Source organism: Engraulis encrasicolus, chromosome 23 (assembly GCF_034702125.1).
Source record: "Engraulis encrasicolus isolate BLACKSEA-1 chromosome 23, IST_EnEncr_1.0, whole genome shotgun sequence".
Taxonomy (NCBI): Eukaryota; Metazoa; Chordata; class Actinopteri; order Clupeiformes; family Engraulidae; genus Engraulis; species Engraulis encrasicolus.
Genome location: NC_085879.1, coordinates 36,556,206 through 36,581,205, shown reverse-complemented (window position 1 = coordinate 36,581,205; position 25,000 = coordinate 36,556,206). Strand labels below are relative to the sequence as shown.

The 25,000-nt window shown below is 45.0% G+C and overlaps 1 protein-coding gene across 1 annotated transcript in view; it reads right to left on the bottom strand.

Moving 5' to 3' along the window:
- Positions 1 to 7,994: 7,994 nt before the first annotated feature.
- The window catches only part of lin7c (lin-7 homolog C (C. elegans)), a 23,042-nt gene continuing 6,036 nt past the window's right edge, over positions 7,995 to 25,000 (bottom strand). Inside the window, exons 3-6 of the mRNA XM_063190327.1 lie at positions 17,798 to 17,869; positions 12,721 to 12,930; positions 9,824 to 9,913; positions 7,995 to 9,579 (exon numbers count right to left, since the gene is read on the bottom strand). Coding sequence (XP_063046397.1) covers positions 9,499 to 9,579; positions 9,824 to 9,913; positions 12,721 to 12,930; positions 17,798 to 17,869 — 453 coding nt within the window. The 3' untranslated portion in view covers positions 7,995 to 9,498. The remainder of the gene's footprint in view (positions 9,580 to 9,823; positions 9,914 to 12,720; positions 12,931 to 17,797; positions 17,870 to 25,000) is intronic.

Here is a 25,000-nt window from a genome sequence, read left to right as displayed (position 1 = left end):
GCCCCCTGCTGGGCAGGCAGAGATATAGTTATCACACATGTAGTCACCATAGGCAACGATGTGGTCATCACATGTAGTCACCATATAGACATATCATTTCATTAACCTTACTCAACAGAAGAATATTATTATGTGAGTCTCAGTGTTGCCAGATTGGGCGGGTGCCCGCGCAATTGGACTACTTGGAAGTAGGGTTGCCAACCGTCCCTTGAAATACGGAATCGTCCTGTATTTAGAGATAAAAGTACGGGTTCCGTATTGAACTGAAACGGGACACAGGACGTTAAAATGCATGAAATTACATCTAAGAAATGCTAATTTTTCTGGGGGACAACCCCCAGACCCCCGGCACGATGAAATGTCCCGTATTTTTTTCATTGACAGTTGGCAACCCTACTTGGAAGTCAATGTAATTTGTTGGACTTGGACGGAATTAAGAGCATTTTGGCGTTTTTTGAGAACCTTTTGGGCGGGATTTGGTCAGCTAAATCTGGCAACACTGGTGAGTCTTCTCTTCTACACTGTACTGGTGTAGTCCCACACCAGCCCTTAGCCTACTCCACTCTTCTCTACCCAACCCTGCTACACGTGGCTAATGGCAAGGATACACCGGAAGTGACTACCTAGAGCAGGGATGGGCAACTTTTATGATGAGGAGGGCCACGCTTTTTCATCGCCACAATCGGAGGGCCACATGACCACGGATCTGACTCCAATTTGCAGAGTTATAGGTGCAGTTGGTTGCTCACTGACTGCCCATATTGTTTGGAAGGAATAGAATACTCTATAATCAATACTCCATTGGCCAACAGTATAATTACAGCAGATTGATTCAGTAGTTGTTTTTAAAAATATGGTAATTATTTTTTTAATTAGTCCTTAATATTGAGGAGACGGGCTGCATGTGGCCCCTGGGCCGCCAGTTGCCAATCCCTGACCTAGAGCAACACTGACAACACAAGTCATTGACTTTGTATGTAGGAGCTGGCGACAGAAGCGACAGTTTGGGGACTTCAGCGAACATTATGCTATGGTGCGTTCATGAGGTATCCCTCAGCTTGCTAGGGACATAAGGGACAGCATGCATGCATGCACGTACACACAAACACGTGTGATAATTTACTCTATAGTTTATTTTGTGCAGCTTGAAATCTCATCAGTTGTTCCAGTAAGTAACAATACATCCACCGTACCGTCACATGACATAGCAGGACAGAGGAGAAGAGATGCAGGAGACGGAACACAGGAGAACCAAACGAATAAAGGGATTTTTTTCTTGGCTTTTCGTGATTTTTTTTGTAACACTAGTACAAAAAAACAAACACAAAACATAGTAACAATTTCCAGAGAAGTGTGAGACGTTTGGTCTTGTTACACAAAAGATGACAAGAAGGGTCAGAGGAATGTCTAATACATTACACACATGCACGCACACACACACACACACACACACACACACACACACACACACACACACACACACACACACACACACACACACACACACACACACACACACGCACACACACACACACGCACACGCACACACAAAACATGGAATTACATCTGGAAAAATCTGCATGGACAAAGAACAACAAAACAAAACAAAACAAAACCAATCCATTATCAAAAAAGAGGATTCATATCAAAAGAAACTCAAAGTAGTATTGCGCTGGGTAGAAAGCGGATGCAGGGCCAGAATAATGCACAGGCTAGATATGGTTGAAGCCTAGGGGCCCCCACCTGCCAGGCGGCCCCTGATTGGTAAAAAGTGAAAAATTGCAGAATTATGACAAGATGTAATATTGAAAAATTCCTCTGTCATGTTCAGTAGAGTTGGTAGACGTGTTATCCTTAATTCCTTGCACATAATTATGTCACTGTCTATGTAAATTTGTCACAAAATTAGTTTTCTGGGGAGCCCCACCGCAACCATAGCCTAGGGGCCCCAGGCCTTCTTAATCTGGCCCTGGGCGGATGATGAGAAGAGGAAAGTGAGGGAGATGGATGGACACCTAGAGCTGTTGGTCATCTACTGCCAGTCCCAGTGTTGCCAGATTGGGCTGTTTCCCCGCCCAATTGGGCTGTCGTCTGCAGGTAAAAATGGCAGGTTTTTCCTGCAAATTTATGACCATAGAAATCAATAGACTTCAGTGCATATTGGGCTGGATTCAGTGCTTCCAGACGGGTTTTATGCAGTTTTTGGGCTGGTAATCATCACTCTCATCTGGCAACCCTGGCCAGTCCACTCTTATTGTTTAGCACAGGGGTGGGGATCCTATGTCTTGAGAGCCGTTCACGGCCCTTGAGCCATTTTATCCGCCCCCCGATGTAATTGTAATGTTATACAACTTCACATGAAATAAGATATTTTGAAAAAGAATCTTAGAAATTACATTGGCAATGCAATTGGGTTATATTCAGAGAAGGTGGGGTCTGTTTTAAAGGAGACTGCCTTCAACATAGTGTAGCCCTTAAGTGCAGGGGGAAATCCTGGTTAATATGTTCATAGTACGGCCCTTGGAGGAATTTGAAGTGGCATGAAGGTTTCCAGAGGCTTAGCAGAACCGGAGTCAGGGTTCAAGGCTTGGATATACTGTGTGGGACCTGACTATACAATCATCTCAGAGAACCGAGAGAGAGAGAGAGAGAGAGAGAGAGAGAGAGAGAGAGAGAGAGAGAGAGAGACAGAGACAGAGAGACAGAAAGAGCAGAGAGTCAGAAATGGGCTTTAGGTCACGTCACGAGTAACATACTCCTCTCCTCTCCCTGCACGACTCTGTTTTTACATTGGATATATATATTTTTAAAACCCAGTACAGAGAAAGTTTCCTTTAAAAGTCTTCAATCACCCATGGCTTCACACACACACACACATCCTCATCTTCCCTCCCTGCTATCTCCCCCCCCAGTACCTACGTCAGGAGGCTGTGTGAATGATTCATGAGGCTCCCAGATTAGCACACGTGTTCAATAAGAAATGAGGAACGAACGGAGAGATAGAGATAGGGGCACTCAGACTCTCTCTCTCTCTCTCACTCTCTCTCTGACTTGCTCTCTCTATCACTGCAAACACGCTTCCTGAGATAAAAATAAATTCACAGCCTCACCTTTCTATCTCTCTCTCTCTTTCTCTCTCTCCGTCTTACTCACTCACTCTAGATTTCTCCACATCTTCATCTTTGTCTACCACTCTCTCCATCTCTCTCCAGTCCCCACCTCTCTCTCCCTGGCTCCACTGTGCTCTCTCTCTCTCTCTCTCTCTCTCTCTCTCTCTCTCTCTCTCTCTCTCTCTCTCTCTCTCTCTCTCTCTCTCTCTCGCTGCAGTGAGAAAGAGGGAAAGGGGGCCAGACAGGGGGTGTGAGTTGAGAGACTACGCAAGCAAGAGCTAAATGCAGAAGAACAGGGTTTTTTTATCCACAAATTCTCAATTTAGTGTTAATTTGTTCACACAAAAGTTCTTATCTGTAACAATTCAATGCATTTTTTTAAGGGTATCACTTTTCTTTTTGGCCAAAAACAGACCAGGTGGTGGCACAAACACACACACAAGACTAACATAAATACAATTTAAAAATGCAGGATAAAGTTCTTGTTCATTTCAGGTGGGTCTGGTCTCTGGCTTCCCTGATGGTTAACCTGATAGTGTGTGTGTGTTTGTGTGTGTGTGTGTATGTGTGTGTGTGTGTGTGTGTGTGTGTGTGTGTCTGTGTCTGTGTCTGTGTGTGTCTTCAGGCCTGTGTCATCGGTATGTCTGCCATCACCCTTTCATGTGCCAGGGAGCAGAGACACAAAGGGGTCAGTTGTCCCAGGCCCAGAAAAACAGAGGGGTGGGTGTGTGTGGTGTGTCTGTGTAGAATTGTAAGCATTGGGTTTGGGGGGCCCTTTCAGATTACTTTTGTCCTGCACCCGGCCAAAGCAGCAAGCGGCCCTGTTTAGGGAGCGTTTCGTCTCCTAGGCAACGGCTAATGACACGCACTGCAGGTGGTGTAAACGAGTACCGCATGTCCTCTCTCAGAAGGCCAGCCAACAGGACCAGATGCACAGCACAGCACACCTAAACATTAAACCACCATTTACAATGCATCACAGACCAAACGAGTACCACATGTCCCCATGTATTAGGATGCACAACCAACAGGACCCGACGCACGCCCAGCCCACCTAAACATTAAACCACCGTCACAATCAGGGGTCTTAAATAAACACCAGCCAACTGGCCAAATGCTGGTGAAAATTCAGCCACTTTGACCCATAGGAGAATGTGTGTTTGGCTGGTAAGATTAACATTTACTAGCCATTTTGGCTGGCGAAGCAGTGAAAAAAAGTTCATTAAAGAAGCCTGATTACAATGCATCACATGGACATCAAACCAGCTGCAGGCAGGCATGGCCAACTGCCCTGAGAGAGTCCTCCTCACACCAGCAAAACGCTCACAAGATGACACCAGTGAAACGGTAGGGCGCTGGGTTACCACCCTTGCGACCTGGGTTTTTGATTCTGGCCCGGGGCATTTCTAACCTGGTTCTCACGCAGATGGATATTCATCGTGCGAGCTCACGAAGTGTAACGGAGATGCACGAAGCACCAAGGGTCTGCGTGAGAGCCAGGCTAAGGCATTTCCTCCACTATCCTGATTATCATCGACGTTCAAATCTCTGAAAGTGTTGTGTCACTAGGAGGGCACAGCCTGGCTACTGCTCCACTGTCCTGTCAAAATAAAGGCAAACACACCCTGAAAAATATTTATAAAAAACAACAAAAAACCCATTCAAGCCCATGTCCTTGCTCCTCACTCACCAGTTAAAAGCTCACGAGATCTGATTAACCTTTAAGAGTGTACCGTGTGACGGGAATGTTCGGGCAGTGAAAGTTCTATAGAATTCTGGGCGTCATTCAATAAAATATGGAATTGTAGAATCTTGCATTGTTATAGAACACATTCTTTTTATAGAACGCTCAAAAACCTACACTCTTAAGAGCACAAGCTGCACGGCTCACATCAGTAAAACATTCGCAAGATCGAAGACATCCCCCAAAGCACCAGTGCTCACCAGTAAGGCAGTCATGAGAATACATTGCAAGGCTGAAGACCATTTCAGGCCCAACTGTCCCCATGCCAGTGTTGGATATAAAAAAGGGGTCATGTTAATCGAGGATGACATGACAAAACATCTGTTCAAATCAGCTAGTTGGTACATTACATGGGGATGCATCCTTAATTCAATGTCACACTTTGAAAATTGGACACTAAACCTAATGAGCAAGAATTCCATGCATGCTCTGAATTTGTAAATGGTTTCATGTAGGCCTCCTTGTGATCGCTCCAAGCACTCTGAGGTGTTGTCAAGTGATCATCCCCTTTTTAATCTGACACCAGAATCCTTCAGAGTATCTGTACAAACCCACAATCGCAGTATGCTCCGGCAAACCAACAGGGGGGAAGGGTGGCATTTCATGTGTTTCAGAAAGGGCCCTTTCAGATGACCCGCCAAAGTCGTCAGCAGCCCAGGAGGATGCTGCCATTCAACAAAATGAGACAATAATAATAATAAAATAATAATTTTCGTAATAGTGCCCTAGCACACAGCCCCAACTGGTATCTGTGGACGCCACCCAACTGTGAGTAGTGTGTGTGTGTGTGTGTGTAATATGAGTACTGCGTTGCTCGATATGCATTCCAGCCTTAAGAGCCTTAAAGCCTGATGGGACTAACACAGCAGCTGGGCTGTGTGTGTGTGTATGCGTGTGTGTGTGTATGCGTGTGTGTGTGTGTGTGTGTGTGTGTGTGTGTGTGTGTGTGTGTGTGTGTGTGTGTGTATGCGTGTGTGTGTGCTTGGCATTGTGTGCGTGTGTGTTTGGCATTGCGCATGTGGCAGGGGGAGTTCAGAACAGCTGTACATTGATGTAATGAAGGTTTGGACACTGATGATCACATCATGGCCATCAAATCGGTCATCACCTTGCTAATATAATATAGTCACCCAAGTCTATTACTGGAGAGGGTCCATTTTCAGTCAACATTTCCCATTGGTGGTGTCGTGCGTTGAGAGTTCTCTGACAAAAAGTGTGCCTCGGCTCCATAAAAAGTTGAAAACCACTGGTTTAGGTGACCATCATCGGTGGAAGCATCATGGGGAGAGAATTTATACAGAAATTGTCAATCTTGGAAAACTGAGAGTTGGTCTTTGGCGATCACTTTGGCATCACCCAGTTAAGTGCCAGCTAATGGATCATGATTTGGATTACTTCCATGCGATGCTGTATTCGGGTTCTTGATCTACGCAAGTTTGATTGTTTTATTTTATTTTGCCCTCTGTAACAGACATGTTTGATCGCTTTTAGGGATGCAAATTATCGATTAATTCATTAATCATTAGTTGATAGCCGTATCGATCGACTTACGATTAATTGATAAGCGGCATTTCCCCCCAGAAATGTCAATGTTTCTCGGGGGAAAAAATACCAAATCTAACATTTTAATTAAAAATTGACATAAAATACCACATTTAAATGAATTCTATTTCAATTCTTTAATCCAAAGGTGATTTATATATTCCCACTTTTCATACCCCTCTTCACACACACTCTTCACATGCCCATTTCACCTGCGTCTCTTGTCAGTTGAATTGTCGATTAATTGCGATTAATGTTTTTTAATCGATTAATGCATTTTAATCGATTAATCATTTGCATCCCTAATCGCTTTATAGTTTGTTCAACCCCCCATCAGCCCTCTTATGACCTTCAACAGCTCATATGCGGGTCCACCCCTGCTCATCATCAACAGACAAGCAGCCAGAGCCTTTACATAGGACATACCCATTGACAGTAGATATAATCTATATACCGTCAATGGACATACCGTATGGCCACTTGACCTAGGGCTGCACGATTAATCAGAACTTATCGTAAATCACGCTTCACCAACGATTGAAAAGAATAAATAAATAAAATAGTGATTTAATCGTGATCGCACAGGGGACAATATAGTGACCTGCCTTCGGGCGTGCTTGCAGCCAGAACGTGTTGGCAGGCTGGCGTCTCTGGCCAAAACTCTGTGGGCCGCCTAAGCGTCATGCTATCGCCTTTTACATAATCATTACAATTCAGTTTTCCCGTTCATCCCTTATATTTCATTTTGTGATTTTAATAATAAGAAACTACAACATTCTGCACAAAATTCAGTTGTTAAGTGTTGGTGAATAATCATGATTACAATTTTGATCCAAATAATCGTGATAATCATTCTCTCCACAATCGTGCCGCCACAACTTCACCTAACCACTGTCTGACCACACAGGCGTGCTATTGACAAAATGGACAAGACAGATAAAAGACAAGTGACAAAATACAATGAAGGAGAAATAGACGCGTGCCAAGTACATAACCACAGAATGTATTAACAGGGCTTTTGGACTTAGAAGGGTTTTCAAATGTTTTGCATATTATATTAACATTCAGCTTCACAACAAAGGAACATACGAAAAATGTCACCTGTTAGTGATTAGTAGTAGCAGTAGAGGCGAGAATGAAATAGAAAAAAACAATCTTTCTTTTGCTCCGTCTTTGATTCAGCAAATAGACATGATCATGAAACACCTCAACAGCACCAATTAAGAAGAATGAGACACACAAAACATTGGATCAGATCTATCACATTCATGATTTGCAACACTACCGTCATTTACAACTCAAGAATCTCCTTCAAAAGGGACATTATCCATCATCAGTGCTCTCTATAGGACAACAAGTGGCTGCGTATGTGTGGGTGTAGGTATAATGCTGTTGGCAAAGTGGGCATTTTGGCAAGAGTCCTTTGAGGTCCCTCTGTTGGCCACAATCGGTATTGCGTGCACTGCACAAGTAGAACTCCATTCAGAATGCAGAGGAGAGGAGAGCAGAGCTTAGAAGAGAAGAGCTGAGAAGAGAAGAGCTTAGAAGAGCTTAGAAGAGAAGAGCTTAGAAGAGAAGAGCTTAGAAGAGAAGAGAAGAGCTTAGAAGAGAAGAGCTTAGAAGAGAAGAGAAGAGAAGAGAAGAGAAGAGAAGAGAAGAGAAGAGAAGAGAAGAGAAGAGAAGAGAAGAGAAGAGAAGAGAAGAGAAGAGAAGAGAAGAGAAGAGAAGAGAAGAGAAGAGACATGAAAAAAGATATTGAATTTAGCAAGGAGGTATTTTGCAGACTCGTACTCCATTACCATTATATACTGGGCCTCAATAAACACTGCCCAACCAGGTGAAGGTGAACTTTGACAAAAGATAAGAAATGATAAACAAAAAACAACAAACTACAAAAAACAAAACAAAACAGAATCATTTCTCCATGTACAGAATGGTCATGGTACAATATGGTACAGTATTAAAGACATTTTGAAAGCTTTTTAGTAAAATTTAATACACATTCCTTTTGAAAAGATATGTCAATTAGTGTTTCCAGTTCGTTCACGATGGCATTAAGTCCAGAGATGAGTTGTATTGTATTGCATGTAGTTATGTAATGTAATGTACGGTAGTTGCCTGGCCTATTGGCTTTTCTCTCAGACAAATGCACCCAAAAACATTCCCCCATCGCTGCCCTTTGCGCCGTACCCAATTTATAAAATAGTACAATCATCACATTGATGTCTGTGTATGTGTTTGTGTTAACATGTTTCAAAGTTAGTAATAATGACATGACACAACATTGCAGGTCTACATTGCAAGTCTACGGTGAAAAGCTTAATGCTAAGTGTTAAGTGAGCGCAAGATTTTAAAAATTCGAATGCTCAGTATTTTTTTCATTATGTAGTTTTTTTGGGGGTTTTTTTTTACAAAAAAATTCAGAAAAGATCGAAGTGAGAAGTGCCATAACATTACACGGCTACAATCCCTGGCTGAAGAAGAGAGAGGGAGAGAGAAGAGGAGGAAGGAGAGAGAGAAGAAATACAGGGAGAAAAGGAGAGAGAGAGAGAAAGTGTGAACTCCGCGGAAGACAGGAAGGAACAGACCAGATGGCAGAAGGAGGGGGAGAGGGAGAACAGGAACTGGAGAAAGAAAGAGAGAAGAGAAGAGAGGAGAGGAGAAGAGAGGAGAGAGACAACGTAAGACAGAGAAAATTGAGTGCCGCGAAAAAGAGAAAAACTGAAAGGAGGAGAGAAGAGAGAGAAAGAGAGATTATATAAAAGAGAGACGATAAGGATAGAGGGGTCTCTACCTGGGGTGGGTGTACAATAAATAGAAAATGGTCAAGACATACAGAAATAAAGGGATCGAGAGAGAGAGAGAGAGAGAGAGAGAGAGAGAGAGAGAGAGAGAGAGAGAGAGAGAGAGAGATTAAAATAGATAGAGATAGAAAATAGGGGAAAGAAAGATCATAAAAGAGAAAGAGATATAATAAAAGAGAGAGAGCGAGAGAGAGAGAGAGTAGGGTCCCTGATTGGGCTGTGTGTGTGTGTGTGTGTGTGTGTGTGTGTGTGTGTGTGTGTGTGTGTGTGTGTGTGTGTGTGTGTGTGTGTGTGTGTGCTACTGCGGGTAGTTGTTGTTCTGCTGGCGGCGTTTGGCTGAGCGCATCTTCTCAAAGCGAGACTCCATCTCCTCCAGCACCTAGTCACGCACACACACACACACACACACACGCACACGCACACGCACACACACACACACACACACGCACGCGCACACACACACACACACACACACACACACACGCACAGCCATCAACACACACAGGCCAAGGTCAACATTATGCCAATCATTTCAATGAGTAACATTAAAAACACACACAGTTGCTGAGAATGCTATTCCACATAATACATCAGTAAGACAGATCCCAGGTTAGTCTTAGTACCTTGGGGGTGTAGCGGACCACCAGCTTGACTGTACCCTGCGCTGCCTTCAGGAGCTCCACGGCACGCTCATGATGCTCCCCCTCCACACTCTACAGGAGAGAGAGAGAGAGAGAGAGAGAGAGAGAGAGAGAGAGAGAGAGAGAGAGAGAGAGAGAGAGAGAGAGAGAGAGAGAGAGAGAGAGAGAGACAGAGAGAGATATTAGTTATTATAACACCACCAGCTTGACTGTGTCCTTCAGCAACTCCCCCTCCATATCCTACAACATACACAGAGAAACAGAGAGATGGATAGAGGAGAGAGAGGGATAGAGGAGAGAGGAAAAGGGAGAGAGAGAGAGATGGATAGAGAGAGAGGGATAGAGGAGGCATTTTTATTTATTATATTATAACACCACACGCTTGACTGTACCCTGGGCTGCCTTCAACATCTTTATTGCACGCTCATGAGAGAGAGAGAGAGAGAGAGAGAGAGATAGAGAGAGAGATAGAGAGAGAGATAGAGAGAGAGATAGAGAGAGATACAGTAGAGAGATAGAGAGATAGAGAGAGAGAGAGAGAGAGAGAGAGAGAGAGAGATGTAACTACTTCATCATTCCCTATGCCGTCTTCAAAGCAACACTGCACCCTTTTTTGAAATAAGCTAATTTTACACCTCTCCTTCGGTTAAATAATTGAGTTTGACCTTTCTCCTGTACTTCCAGCCGTTCTCTGAGTCTAGCAGTGCAAATTTTACCCCTCCAAGCTAGCACTCATCATCGAATCTTATGGGCACCAGCTAGCAGCAAACTTAAAGGAGTATGCCACTATTTTGGGGCTTAATACAGTTAAAATCGTTGGCTGGGGTTTATAAAGGTGGTTAAGTGTCTTATTTTTCATGTAAGCCGTTGTCTTGCTGTAAGACAAGTTAAAAGAGGGAATATGTCGCTAACCTAGTGAAAGTCAATGGAGCCGTGTAGCATTGTAGCATGCTACACGGATGCATTGACTTTCATTAGCTTAGCGACATGCTCCCTCTTTTAACTTGTCTTAAAGCAAGACAACGGCTTACATGGAAAAATAAGACACTTTACTACCTTTGTAAACCCTGGCCAACGATTTTAACTGTATTAAGCCCCAAAATAGTGGCATACCCCTTTAATCATTTGACTCGATGGGGAGGGGTAAAATCAGCTTATTTCCAGAAATGGTACAGTGGTGCTTTAACAGGGGGAGAGAAATAGAGATGGAGTGAGCAGAGGGACAGGAGAGGGAAGAGAAAGAAAGGAGAGATAAGAGGTGAGGGATGAAAGAGAGAGCAGGAGGAAGAGTGATATAGGGATGGGGAGAGAGAGAGGGAGAGAGAGAGAGAGAGAGAGAGAGAGAGAGAGAGAGAGAGAGAGAGAGAGAGAGAGAGAGAGAGAGAGAGAGAGAGAGAGAGAGAGAGAGAGAGAGAGAGATAATGTGATGGAAAAAAGATGGGAGACAAAAGGGAAAAAAAACAGCAAAAGAGTAAAGAAAGGAGGGTAGATGGATGGATGAATGGACGGGATTGGTGGAGGAGGGGAGAAGTGGAAAACGAAAGCAGGGCAGAGAGAAGAACGGAAAAAGACAAGATAGGAGAGCAGGCAGGGTGTGAAAAACAAACTAACAGAGTACGGGCTGATGACGTGAAAGAAGTTAAAAAGGAAGGATGGAACAGAAGAAAGAGGAGGTGGGGAGAGGGAGAGAGAGAGAGAGAGAGAGAGAGAGAGAGAGAGAGAGAGAGAGAGAGAGAGAGGGATATGGAGCGAGAGGGCGGAAGAGGAGCAGAGAGAGGGAACCGAAGAGAAGAGGATGAAAAAAAAACCAACACGCAACAAAACAGCAGACATGAAAAGGTGGCGATTACCAAAATAGAAACAGCATATGTAGGAAGGTAAAAATAGATTAAGTCAATTTCCTGTTCTAACGTGTTTTCACTCGCTTCCTTGCGCACACACAGATACGCACACACACACGGATACGCACACGCACAGATACGCGCATGGACAGATATGCACGCACACACACACACACTAAATTGCTCTTAGTGCCCGCAGGCCAGATCTCGCACCTTCCAGCAGGGTACACACATTTTATTAGGATGGCACACAGGACGCGCGCACACACACACACAACACACACACACACACACACACACACACACACACACACACACACACACACACACACACACACACACACACACACACACACACACACACACACACACACACACACACACACACACACACACACACACACACACACACGGTGACAAATGATGGCACGCAAACACACTTGTTCACCCTTTTATACCCTCCATATGGCTACGTGTTTGCGTGCACACACACACACACACACACACACACACACACGGACGTAAATGTCCGCATGCACAGGCTGCGCGTAATGGCTGTTTTGACATGCAGAGAAAGGGAAAAACACTTTCACTCTTTACTGCACAAAGGCTGTGTAATGAATAACCCATTATGTACGTATAGCGCAGAGATGTCACTGTGATTCCCCAGCACAGACACACTAGCCTAATGATCACCTTACAAACAACAAAAGCATGCGCACACACACACGTATGTGCAGACACACACACATACAGGAAAGCAGACAGGGAGGGACAAAGGGGTCACTTGTATCTGGCCCAGGGAGAGAGGGGGACCAGAATTGGGTCCTCAGTACATTGTATTGATTGGTTTTGGGGCCCTTTAAATTGTCTTTGTCCCAGGCCCAGCCAAACCTGTCAGCGGCCCACACACACACACACACACACACACACACACACACACACACGTATGCACGGACACGTGTGTGTACACACACACACACACGCACGCACGCACGCACACACGCACACACGCACACAAGCGAGTCTTTCACATACCACTCCATTAACGGACAGCAGCTGGTCTCCTCTCTTGAGTCCGCCGTGTCGGTCGGCGATGCCGGCGGGGATGATGCGCGAGATGTAGATGGGCGAGTTCTGCTCCTTGCCGCCCATGATGTTGAAGCCCAGGCCCTCCTCCGTCTTGGGGAGCTCCACCACGCGCGGGTGAGAATGGCCCTCGCTCGCCGCGAACGCTGCTACTGTCGCCTAGTGGAAAAGGAAAATTATACATTAGACATTAGACATTAGACATTAGACATTAAACATTAGACATTACACACACACACACACACACACACACACACACACACACACACACACACACACACACACACACACACACACACACACACACACACACACACACACACACACACACACACACTATACCTTCCCTGTTTTAGGTAGCTCTAGCTAGGGCTGCACAATATATCGAAAACATATTGTTATCTCGATATCACGGCTTGCAATACACGAGTAATATTGTTACCGCGGTATACAGTCATGTTATCGTGTATCGCATCTTTTTCTAATATCGTGCAGCCCTAACTCTAACACATGCGAGTGAGAATGGCCTTCAATAGCCTACAGACACTGCTACCGTCGCCTAGAGCTAACAAACATACATTAGGGATTAGGCACACACATACGCACATGCACCCGCACACACAAAATCTTGACCTTCTTCAGTCTTCTTCCTGCCCACCCAGGCCCTGCAGTTGAGTTCCTGTTGTGTTTTTTAAGGGGGGGCTACGTACATGCATGTAAAAAATCCTGACTTAGCAATCCTACTAGGGCCCTGCACGTAAACATAATAAATAAACAAAACAACCAATGATTTTCAGCAGTGGGGGACTATTGAAAAGGCTATAATCTATGGCATGCCTTTCAGACTGGACTGTCACAGCAATTCAATTCAATTCAATTTATTAGGGACATTGTACAATGAAAATATAAAATGTTACCATTTCATGCATTGTACCAGAGTTGGCTAATTTACATCACCAGTCCCCAAAAACCCCAAAACAGAAAATAAAGGATCTAATATAAGGAGTGAATAAAGAAAAAAATAAGTTGCATAAATACAAATAAAGCAGATCGATCAGGTCATGAAGCAGAAGGGGAACGGCCATGTGGCACGACACTGGCCGGGTCAGGTGGGAGGGATTGAGCGAGGAACGTTTATGACTCCATGGGCCCCGGGGCCAGACAAGAAGAAAGGCCCCACTCCAATGGTTTTGCGATTTTACAGAAAGATTGAGGGTTTTCAGCCAGGTGTTTGAGACCCTACATTCTTGAGGGTTTGGGGGAAAATGCAGTTGTTAAAAGTGATTTTAAGTGTGATTTTAACTTAATATGACATTGCAAATATAAAGGCTTGGGCCTCAGGGCCCCCTTAACTCTTGGGCCCCTGGGCATGGGCCCGGTAGGCCCGTGCAGTAAGCAGTCCACACTTGGACTGAGCGACTGGCCTGTGCCACTATTTCTCACAGGAACAGTTCGATAGACGCTAATCGATATCCAAACACAAGAACAACTTTTATAATAGAGAAGCAAAACTTTGTTAAATTTCAATTTAGGAGATTTCCTTCTTTTACCTCCAGAACAAAGGTTGTATGTTGAAAGTTATGATGTATAGAGTATCGGAGTTACAAAACAACTGCATTGCTGTTGTGGCTAGCCCTGAACGTAGCTCTGTAAGACTGTATGTAAGGGAGAGGGGGGAGGGTTCGGGAGAGGGGCTTTAGAGCACAGGGTTGCAGGTTTGAATCCCACACTCCTCCCCCTACCAAACTCCATGGCTGAGGTGCCCTTGAACAAAACAATCTAAGCCAGTGATTCTCAAAGTGTGGTCCGCGACAGAGCTCAGGTGGTCCGCAAGGGGATATCTACTTTTCCAAGACAAGCTAGCAGCAGTATATTTGTAACATAATTACAAAGCTGAAGTCTTATTTTCACCACAATAAGACAGGCTTGTGATTTCAATCAAAATTAGCAGCGTCAAATTAGCACCCCTCAACTGTCAATTCCGCTGACAGGTGGTCCCTGAACATTTTTGGGGCGGACAATGTGGTCCTCGGTCTAAAAAATTTGAGAAACACTGATCTAAGCCCATGCTGCTCCAGGCACTGCATCCAACACCCTGTAAGTGGCTTCGGTCAGCTAAGGGTAATGAAATGTAATGATCCTCCCACTGCATCTTGCGGCGCCACCTGGCAACTGAAGAGAACACCACTAGCATGGCAATTACTCATAACACTGAATCAGATGATGATGATGAGGTTTTATTTTAGCGATAACTTTTTGGGTAGTTGAACGCAGCATGATCTGCTGCAAATAAATTAATAAAACATTTTAAAATCCTCCTGGTCTCACTGACTCAAGCTTTAGGCCCCGGTTGGCTTGGCAGCACCTGTTTTTCTGGTGTGTGTGTGTGTGTGCGGGTGCCGGGTGGGTGTTTGCACTGGTCCCGTTAATTAGTCATCGGGTCATATCTTGCACGCTGCGGCCAGGCCTCCTGCCCCCGTAGCGCCTCAGCGGGTGCGGTGCAGCGCCCACTGCCTGGCTGGCATGAGAGGGCATTGAGGGATGAGAGAGGGTAGTGATCTGGCACAGGGGTGGAGGAGGAGGAGAGCATGGGAAAGCCATGGGGGTGCTAAAGGAGGAGGTGGGCAGAGGAGGAGGTGCGCCCACTGACTGACTGGCATGAGAGGGCATTGAGGAATGAGATATGCGATATGCTATGGCAGGGGGGTGGAGGAGAGCAGTGAGGGGTTAGAGCATTAGCGCTATAGCAGGGCGCGCGTGCATCGCAGCACTGAGGGACCAGAGGGCATGGGGAAACCATGGGAGTGCTATGCAGTGTGGCAGGGGTAGGGAGGGCACTAAAGCATGGGGGGGACACTTAGCAGGGTGGTGTAAGAGGCTAGTGTTAACAACCTGGGTCTTTAGACTGGTGGGGTTTAGTAAAGAGGCTAGCGTGAACAACCTGCATGTCTTTAGACTGGTGGGGTTTAGTAAAGAGGCTAGCGTTAACATAACAACCTGCATGTCTTTAGACTGGTGGGGTTTAGTAAAGAGGCTAACGTTAACAACCTGCATGTCTTTAGACTGGTGGGCTTCAGTAAGGGAGATGATGTGATGAGGGTGCTAGTGCTATGGTATGGCATGAGTGGTGGAGGAGAGCTGTAAGGTATAAGAGCGATTTAGCAGGGTGGTGGAGATCATCAATTATGAGAGAGGTAGTGGCCTGCTATGCCTGTTTCAGACAAATCAGCCGAAAATCAGCAGAAAATTCTGGGTAGAAGGTGGGTTTTTTTATTTTTTTTTAAATCTTTTATCTTGTTATTTGACAGAAAAATCCTGGTTGAAGTGGCCTTTTTTCACCTTCTATCAGGTGGTATATCAAACATCGCTGCATCATCAGTGACCTCAGCCCTCGCAGCACCCACCCGCTACAGTAACAGCCTGCTCCCCGTGATCTGGCACTTTCGACCACATGATGTCATATAGGTCATCAGTGTTGGTGCAATACGCAGCGTAATAGGTCATCTGTAATGGTGTGATACACACAGTCATTGGAAACATACAACCACATGCGTCATATGGCTTAGAATGTTTTTGTTTGTTTGTTTTCTGAAGCATGATGTCATAGGTCACTCACTAGTATTAGCTCAACACTATGCTGCAAGTTACCGGCATTGGTGTAATACACAACGTCAAAGGAAAACGATATCAAAATGTGCGTCATACGGCGTCATATGGTTTAGAATGTTTTTGTTGCTTTCCAATGCAAGAGGTCATTACATTACGTAAGGGTTAACGTTCGGCGAGAAGGTCGCTACCGTGGAATAGCAGCACGACAGAGAGAATCTTTAGACCCCGACGCGGAGCGGAGGGGTCTTGTTCTCTCTGAAGTGCTGCTATTCCACAAAGCGACCGACTCGCCGAAAGTTAACCCGCTTATTATATGGATATACTTAAATGATTGACACATGCGGGGACATTTCTTTAGACATATTTAATGTTAAGATTGTTGCTGCGCAAAACAAAACATTGCCGTTGTGGAACACCGCTAGGCAACAGCTAGGTAGGCTAGCCAGGACAACAGGTGTTGTCTATCACAGCAGCTGATTAGAGTGACAAAAGACCGGACCCCCTGCGGAGTGATATGAAACATTCGCTTTAGCCACTGACTTGTATACAAGCCAGTGGCTTTAGCAGTGAACGTCTTGTTGCCATTGACAGCGGTAGCCAGGACAACGGGTGCTGTCTATCACAGCAGCTGATTAGAGTCTTGTTGAAAAGTCGCTTTAGCAGTGAAAAGTCTTGTTGCCATTGACAGCGGTCTGTTATAGACCAACCCGTCCGTTATCGAAAAATAACAGACGTCCGAACGTTGGGGAGCCCCGTTGAAATGAATGGAGCATTCGACAGATGACGTCACAACCATATAATAAATTACACTACACTACACTTAGCTGACGTTTTTAACAAAAAATCCAAAGCGACTTAGTCATTTGGGTAGAGGGTATTGGTTAAAGGCCCTGGAGCAATGTGGGGTTAGGTGCCTTGCTCAAGGGCACCTCCACCATGGATGAAGGTGCTGGAAAGGGTGGGATTTGAACCTGCAACATTCTGATCTAAAGAACAGCGCTCTAACCATTGAGCTATGTCTGCCCCATAGGTGGGGTCATAGGTGGTTCACCAATAATGGGTCAATATGAAGAGTTCAGATGCAAAACCCCTTAAGTGCCTTTTCAGAAAATAATCTTAATTCATTTTTATTTAATATAAAGCTATCAAAATTGCACATTTTTTTTCTTTTATTTATGTAATATAACTATTTATATGTATTATGAAGTACATGAATGTAAACCAAACCAACAACGGGGTTCTCTAAAAATATAGAAATGCAGGTCTTCAGAAATGGAGTTAGGGGGTTTTGCATCTGAACTCTTCATATGCAATGTTACAGATGACCTGTAATACACGTGAGGGGTAACCTTTACGTATACTATATGATTAGATGGATTAGTAGTCGGCTAGTGAAATTACATGGATGGCACTGTACCTTGGCTGTGGCGCTGGCTCGGACCTCCGGGCTGCTGTTGATGTCCACCGTCTCATAGACATGCTCATACACCTGTGGGGAAGAGGACAGGAGAACACAGTTACGTCACGCAACACACACACACACACACGGGGGCGCGCGCGCACACAAGCACACGCACGCACGCACGCACGCACGCACGCACGCACGCACGCACGCACGCACGCACGCACGCACGCACGCACGCACGCACGCACGCACGCACGCACGCACGCACGCACGCACGCACGCACGCACGCACACACACACACACACACACACACACACACCACACACACACACACACACACACACACACACACACCACACACACACACACACACACACACACACACACACACACACACACACACACACACACACACACACACACACACACACACACACACACACACACACACACACACACACACACACACTCACTCACTCACTCACTCACTCACTCACTCACTCACTCACTCACTCACTCACTCACTCACTCACTCACTCACTCACTCACTCACACACTCTTTTGAGGGGGGTTTATTTGATGCTTAAGCTTACATAATTAGAAATATACTTCATTTTCTGTCATGGCATCTGATGCAAAACAGGTCAGTTTAAAGTTTCTCCAGATGTTTTTCGTTTACTTTTTTTTTTTTAAGAATTCTTTTGAATGAGTACTGCAGTAAAATGTGACACTGTTACTGTTTACATTTCCCTTTTGGGATTGAATAAAAAAAACAAAAAAACATTGACCATAAAAGCAGTCCCTTCACAATTTGTCATCCATGCATCTATCCATCCATCTAGCTGCTATTTCGCTGGATGACTCTAGGCTAGCTCATGCAGAGTGCAACACGACAGCTCAGCTCCTGCTGCGCTTTACAGGGTGTGTGTGTGTGTGTGTGTGTGTGTGTGTGTGTGTGTGTGTGTGTGTGTGTGTGTGTGTGTGTGTGTGTGTGTGTGTGTGTGTCCTTCCCTTGCTGCGTAGGGAGCTGCCGGTCTGACTGCATCACTCACTCACTCACAGCTGATGGCCATCCCACTTAGCAATTACTCATGGCAATACAAGACACTTGCGCGCGCACAGACATGTGCACTCGCACACACATGCACACACACACAAACATACAGTAAAAAAGCTCTGGTTACAAGTGAAGTTCAGCAGTCCACGAGTCAAAGTGCAGTAACTACTTATTTTATCTCCTCAACATGAACACATTATTTTCTGACTGGTTTTGGCCTGATGGGAGCATACATTGTGCATAGGCCAAAAAAACAAAATCCCACTGGTGGATCGAAACGTTGCCGTTTGTTAAATAAAATGTGAACCCTTACTTCCAAACACAGGATGGAAGAGCAGCCCAACCATGGCACGCTAGTTACATCAGGGTAGTGTTTCTCAACAGGGGCTCTGCAGCCCCCCAGGTGGCATTAGAGGTGTGTTGAGGGGTGTCTCGTGGTGCGTTGAGGAGACAGCTGAGAGGGAAGCCACTCAGTTGCAAATAGGAGACACTACTAGTTAATTGTATTTTTAATGCTAAGGGAGCGTTGGCAGATCAAAGGGGCGTTGGCAGACATTATGAGTTCAAGGGCCAAGGGGCATTTGTTTGAAAAAGGCTGAAAACCAGCATCAGGGTTTCCCCCAGTAAGTTACTTTATATCAGTCCCACCAGGAAATCGCGGGCATTTTCTAAAAAATTTGCGATCTGAATTGCCAGATGGTGCACGAGGATTTCCAGAAAATCACGATAAAAGTTGTGGAGCTTCTTACTGTGTTGCGATTTGGTTGCGGCATGAAGTGAAAGGTGCGATTTTTAATATGTTTCCCCACGCTTGAAAGTAAAGGACACTGCCACATTCCAGTCCTCTGGTGTTTTTATATTATTTTCAGTGGTCATTTTGGTATTTTTGAGGTAGGCCATCAAAATAATAATAATAAAAAAATAAATTATAACTTAAAACCGAATTGATGTGGGTGTGAAAATGAAACCGGGGGCACCTCACCGGGAATCCATCAAAAGATAACGGCGTTACTTTCTCGTCGGCATTCTTTTGTTTGCAAAAAGTTGCAAATCGCAACATCGCGAATTCCTGGAGGGACTGATTATTGCTAAGTCGCCCACCATAACAGCAAATGCCTACAACCTTGACTAGGTGCCCTGAAAAGTTTGAATTTGTGTTGTGGATGTAATTTGTTTAAGTTGCTCAATGTATGTTGATTCACCAGAATGCTTATAGGGTTTTCAGGTCATATTTCTTATCAAAATGCACGATCATTTCCAATGATCCTAGTCATGCGTCTCTAATACTAGCTAGCCCCCCTACCTCAATAAATAATGAAAATCCCATAGGAAACACTGTAGGCTTACATAGTTGACTGTGCAACACCTACCCATGCCAAGTTGCCAACAGCTAAGCCATGGCAGAGAAGAACCTTACAGCACATGGGTTACCCTTATGACTCCTGCAGAGCTAACACTTTGCCCCTGCCAATGTTAATGACACCAACCATGGCAAAGCCTTGCATGGCACTATCCGTATGGCTCCTGTAGTGCCATTGCCAGAAGATACTTTTACCCACACCAACAATATGCAATCAGGGCTTTAAATGAACACCAGTCAACCGGCAAGATGCTGGTGAAAACTCAGTTTGACTGGTAGAAACGAAAACTTGCTAGCCACTTTGACTAATAGTGGGTGTATGTTTGGCTAGTACTAAAGACTTAACATCTACTACTGGTCAAATTGGATGCTAAGGCTGCATGGCAAGGACTTGCATGGGTGACCCTTACGGCTCCTACAGTGCCAATAGATATGTACGCCCATGCCAGCAATACGCCATGTAACTTACAACTTCTACCCATGCCAAGGTCCAACATGGCATCATAGCATCAAAGAGAACAAGCCGACTTGAACAGTATCAGGTTTGTGCATCACGATTTTGCATGTCAACACATGCTCTACAACAGTGTTTCTCAACCTTTTTTTAGGCGAGGCACCCTTTCAAATCATGAAAAGTTTCAAGGCACCCCAAACCAACAAGCCGTAACATGGCATCACATCCGATACCACACAATCTTAGAAAATTAACACATTTGGAGACGTCACACGACCTACGATCAAAGTTGCAGCTGACTGGGGCAACCTATATTTACTTTATTGTGCTTAAATGGCAGATGAAAGATTCCACTGACTAGCAAATATGTATTATATTACATAATTTATTTATCAGCCACGTTTCCGCGGCACCCCAGGGTGCCCCGACCCACCAGTTGAGAATCACTGCTCTACAACAGTGGTTCTTACCCTGCAGTGCGGGCACCCCCTGGGGGTGATTAGAGGAGGTGCGCGGAATTTTGTTTGTGTTGAGGTTGTGACCAAAATTCTGCTTCAAAACATTATAATTAGGCAAAATCAAGATGACATTAAAATATGTTTTGGTCTCCATGAAGTCATGAAAGTATTGATTAATGTCTAAAGCAAGAATCATTGTAATAAATTACTTAAACCATTTTTTAGAGCTTATACACATGTAGACGTTTGGGATGGGGGTGCGCGGCTTGTCTTGGGAATAGGTAAGGGGGTGCGTTAGGGAAAAAAGGTTGAGAATCACTGCTCTACAACATTCTGACAGGTTAGGTTTAGGGCTGATTTTGGTCTCAGCACAATTTCGCCATCTCCCTTGCTTGTTTCACTGTTCTTGGCAAAAGTAAAGCGACAGAAACGTTGTTTTACTGACCGGTTATGCCGTGTCCAGACCAAGAGCAAACTACGCTGCCTGGTAGCGTGGGTAGCAGAAGAAGTTTCGCCTTGAATTTGCTGTATTCGCTCCAGACGCAGCATTGACATGTTTGATTCGGCTAATCACATAACGGCTCTGGATTGACAGCCTGGGACATTCGGATATATGAACGTTCCGATTGGTTTTCGCCGAACAGCGTCAGAGCGAATTCGCCTGCGATTAAATTTAGTTTAATCGTCAAAATTCGCTCTGGTTGAGCAAGAAGCTTCGCTCCTGGCGAATTCGCTTTGGTAGCGCACGTCGCGTGCCCTCCATAGAGAAATAATGACTTCTGTCGCTTCATTCGCTCCGTTCGCTCCTGGTCTGTACACGGCATTAAGGTTAAGGATGGTTTTGATCAGGCCACAGCAGGGTATTTCCGGATTTAGCAACAGAAATGTGCTGTGTAAGCACGTGACAAAAGTGCTTTCCCGCGGTGTTGAGTCACATGCAAAGGTGTCACACCTCAACACGGAATGAACTAGCGTGAAATAAATACGTCTTTGCATGACAACAGCCTGATCAAGCATGGCAGGCCTTCCATGGCTTACCCTCATGGCTCATACAGTGCCAACAGATATTTATGTCCATGCCAACGATAAAGGCAGGCACAAACTACACGACTATTGGCCTGATTCTCGGCTGACCCTCCAATTCCCTGCCCCCTTCCAACGACAATCCGTGGAACGTCATCCCCCAGGACCATCGCAAGCGATTGTCAGGCATCTTTTAGGCAATCGCTTGTGACCGCAAATCGTAGAGATCAAACAGGCTTGATGTTTACGACTCGAAATAGAACGTTGGGTATTGTCTGAGTGTTAACGTGATTGACAGGTGCGATTCTCTTTATGTGTGCAGCACAACCCGATGTCAAAATCTGATAGGATTTTTAAGTCATGTACGTAGTTTGAGCCCGGCTTCAGCCATGTACAACTTCTGCCCATGGCAAGAGTAAAGCCATTGCAGGCAGAGCAGAAGCCCTACAGTATGGGTTACCCCTTATGAATCATGCAGAGCCGACAACAGTTACATTTCAGCATGGCAAGGACTTGCATGGGTGACCCTTATGGCTCACAGAGGGCCAACAGATCCTACTGCCCATGCCAAGCCAACAGTAGCCAAGGCAAAGGCAGGGTCTTCCATGTGTGGGTCAATGCAGCATGACTTCAGCCCGACTGCCAACCATGGCAGGGCAGACGTTACTTGTACAGCCCCTCACTTTTGTCTCCTCATGCCAACTCTAGCCATGGCACACACTAATGTGGATATACATACGTAGCTTATGCCCATGCCAATCCTACATGGCATACCCAAATGCATCCTGCAATGCCAGCATCAACCCAGGCCATGGGATGCCTTCCATGCATGGGTTACCCAGGACTTTGCCAAGGTCAACGTTATGCACCAGCAAATACACTGTTTGGATCAATGACGTTTTTGTGGTAGCACTAGCAGATGTCAGGGTGGTGCAACCACAACTAATGCCACTATTACATTATAAATTATTTTATTTTATTTTTTCACAGTATTATCTAAACGCCTAGACAACGGCGACGCCACGCATGGCAAGCTCTAGAGGCTATCCTGGCAGTCCCCACGCCAATTCCAGCTATGGCACACTCCTAACACTACTGGGTTGAGTTCAATGGCTTGGGGCATACACATTGTGCAGTGTTTTTTTTTCCTTTATTTGACAGGACAGTGAAGGTAATGACAAGAAGCGAGTGAGGAGAGATAGAGAGACGGGTAAGGGTCTACAAAGAACCCGGGCTGGGAATCGAACCCGGGTCAGTCTAATAGCAGTCGAGTGCTCTACCGTTTGCGCCACGGTAGGGCCTTGTGCAGCGTTTTAGTTTGCCTCTTTTCTAACCATACCTACCCACCGCATGTCATATGGTCTAAAACTTGCAACACTCTTCTTGATTGGCTATAATGTTTCATGTCTCCCTTGTAGTGCAATCTTACTTTTATCATGTACTGATTTAATGCCTAATTAAATGACATTTCATACCCATCAACATATTCAAAATTAACATTTCCTTGTCACATTTTGAAAACTATTAACGGTGGTGCATGGCACCACTGACTGTGTAGCTGGCATTGCAATATACACACGTCGTCGGGTAAATATCCCGGGTATGATGAGGAAGTGGATACGAGCCCAGTCTGACAGACAGCCTAATGACACCTAGACAGGCAGGTACTGTAGCAGCTCAGCACCAAATGACTATGGCTGCTGGCAGCGGAGCTCAAATGACTGTGACTGCTCTCTGTCTGTCCTACAAAGGCAAAGTGGTTGCAGTAACTATGCTAGCATTGAACACAGAGAAAAATGCCTTCAAAAATGCCTTGGTATAATAGATTGTATATTGCAGTTACTGCTAATCTAAAAAATCTATTTAAAAAAATAGGACACATCTGGATCACATGGCTTTGTCACAAGATAAAGGAGGTGTAATTAAGACAATTTTCAGTCTAAAACAAATTTTGACTAAATATGTACAGTAGTTACTGCACTTTGCCTTTGTAGGGCAGTGCTAGCAGCTCGGCTGGAGCTAACTTCATTAAACCCACCTCAGGCTGTCACGCTGTATGCAGATCTACTAAACCGCCTGCTCACAGTTATACACACCTCCAACTCACAACCGACCGCACTGCTAAACTCACATCACCATGCCCCTCTTTAAGTAGATAGGCTGATCTTGCCGGAAAAAAACACCGATAGGCAGCCGTGGACTGGCCTAAGTAAGTAAGTTGTTACAGAGTTGGTCTTCAGATTGGAAGGTTGCAGGTTCAAGCCCCGCACCAGTGGGAAGAATGTGGGCATGGGCTCTTGCTTACACCTCCAGTAAACTCACATCAACATGCCCCTCATCTAGTAGATGGGCTGATCTTGTGGATGCAGAAAATACACCTGTGGCAACTTGCTTAGTCATGGCCTAATCATCAGGGAGTTGGTCTTACTTAGCTGATCTTTTAACTTAACAGAGCCACTCCAGGGCCATCAGGTCAGCCGAAAAAATGTGTCTTGTGGTGCCCCGCTCCAGACTTAAAAGTAGAGGGGAACGGGCCTTTGCAGCTGTTGGCCCAAAACTGTGGAACGAGCTCTCTCTTCACGCCTGGCTCCCTCCTTAGCTGTTTTTAAAACAGATCTAAAGACCCATTTTTATGCCCAAGCTTTTATTTCCCCTTGATCCTATTCTTGTCTTTTAAATCTCATCTGGGCCCTATTGAATGATTGATTTGTTTATTTATTTGTTGTTTTAACCCACCTTTTTTTACCCGTCTAATGTTTTGACATTCTTGTGTGATCTTCATCTGTTTATTTAGATAGGTCTATTTGTTCTTACTGATACTGACTTCAGTATATTTTCCAGTCATACCGTATCCACCAATGC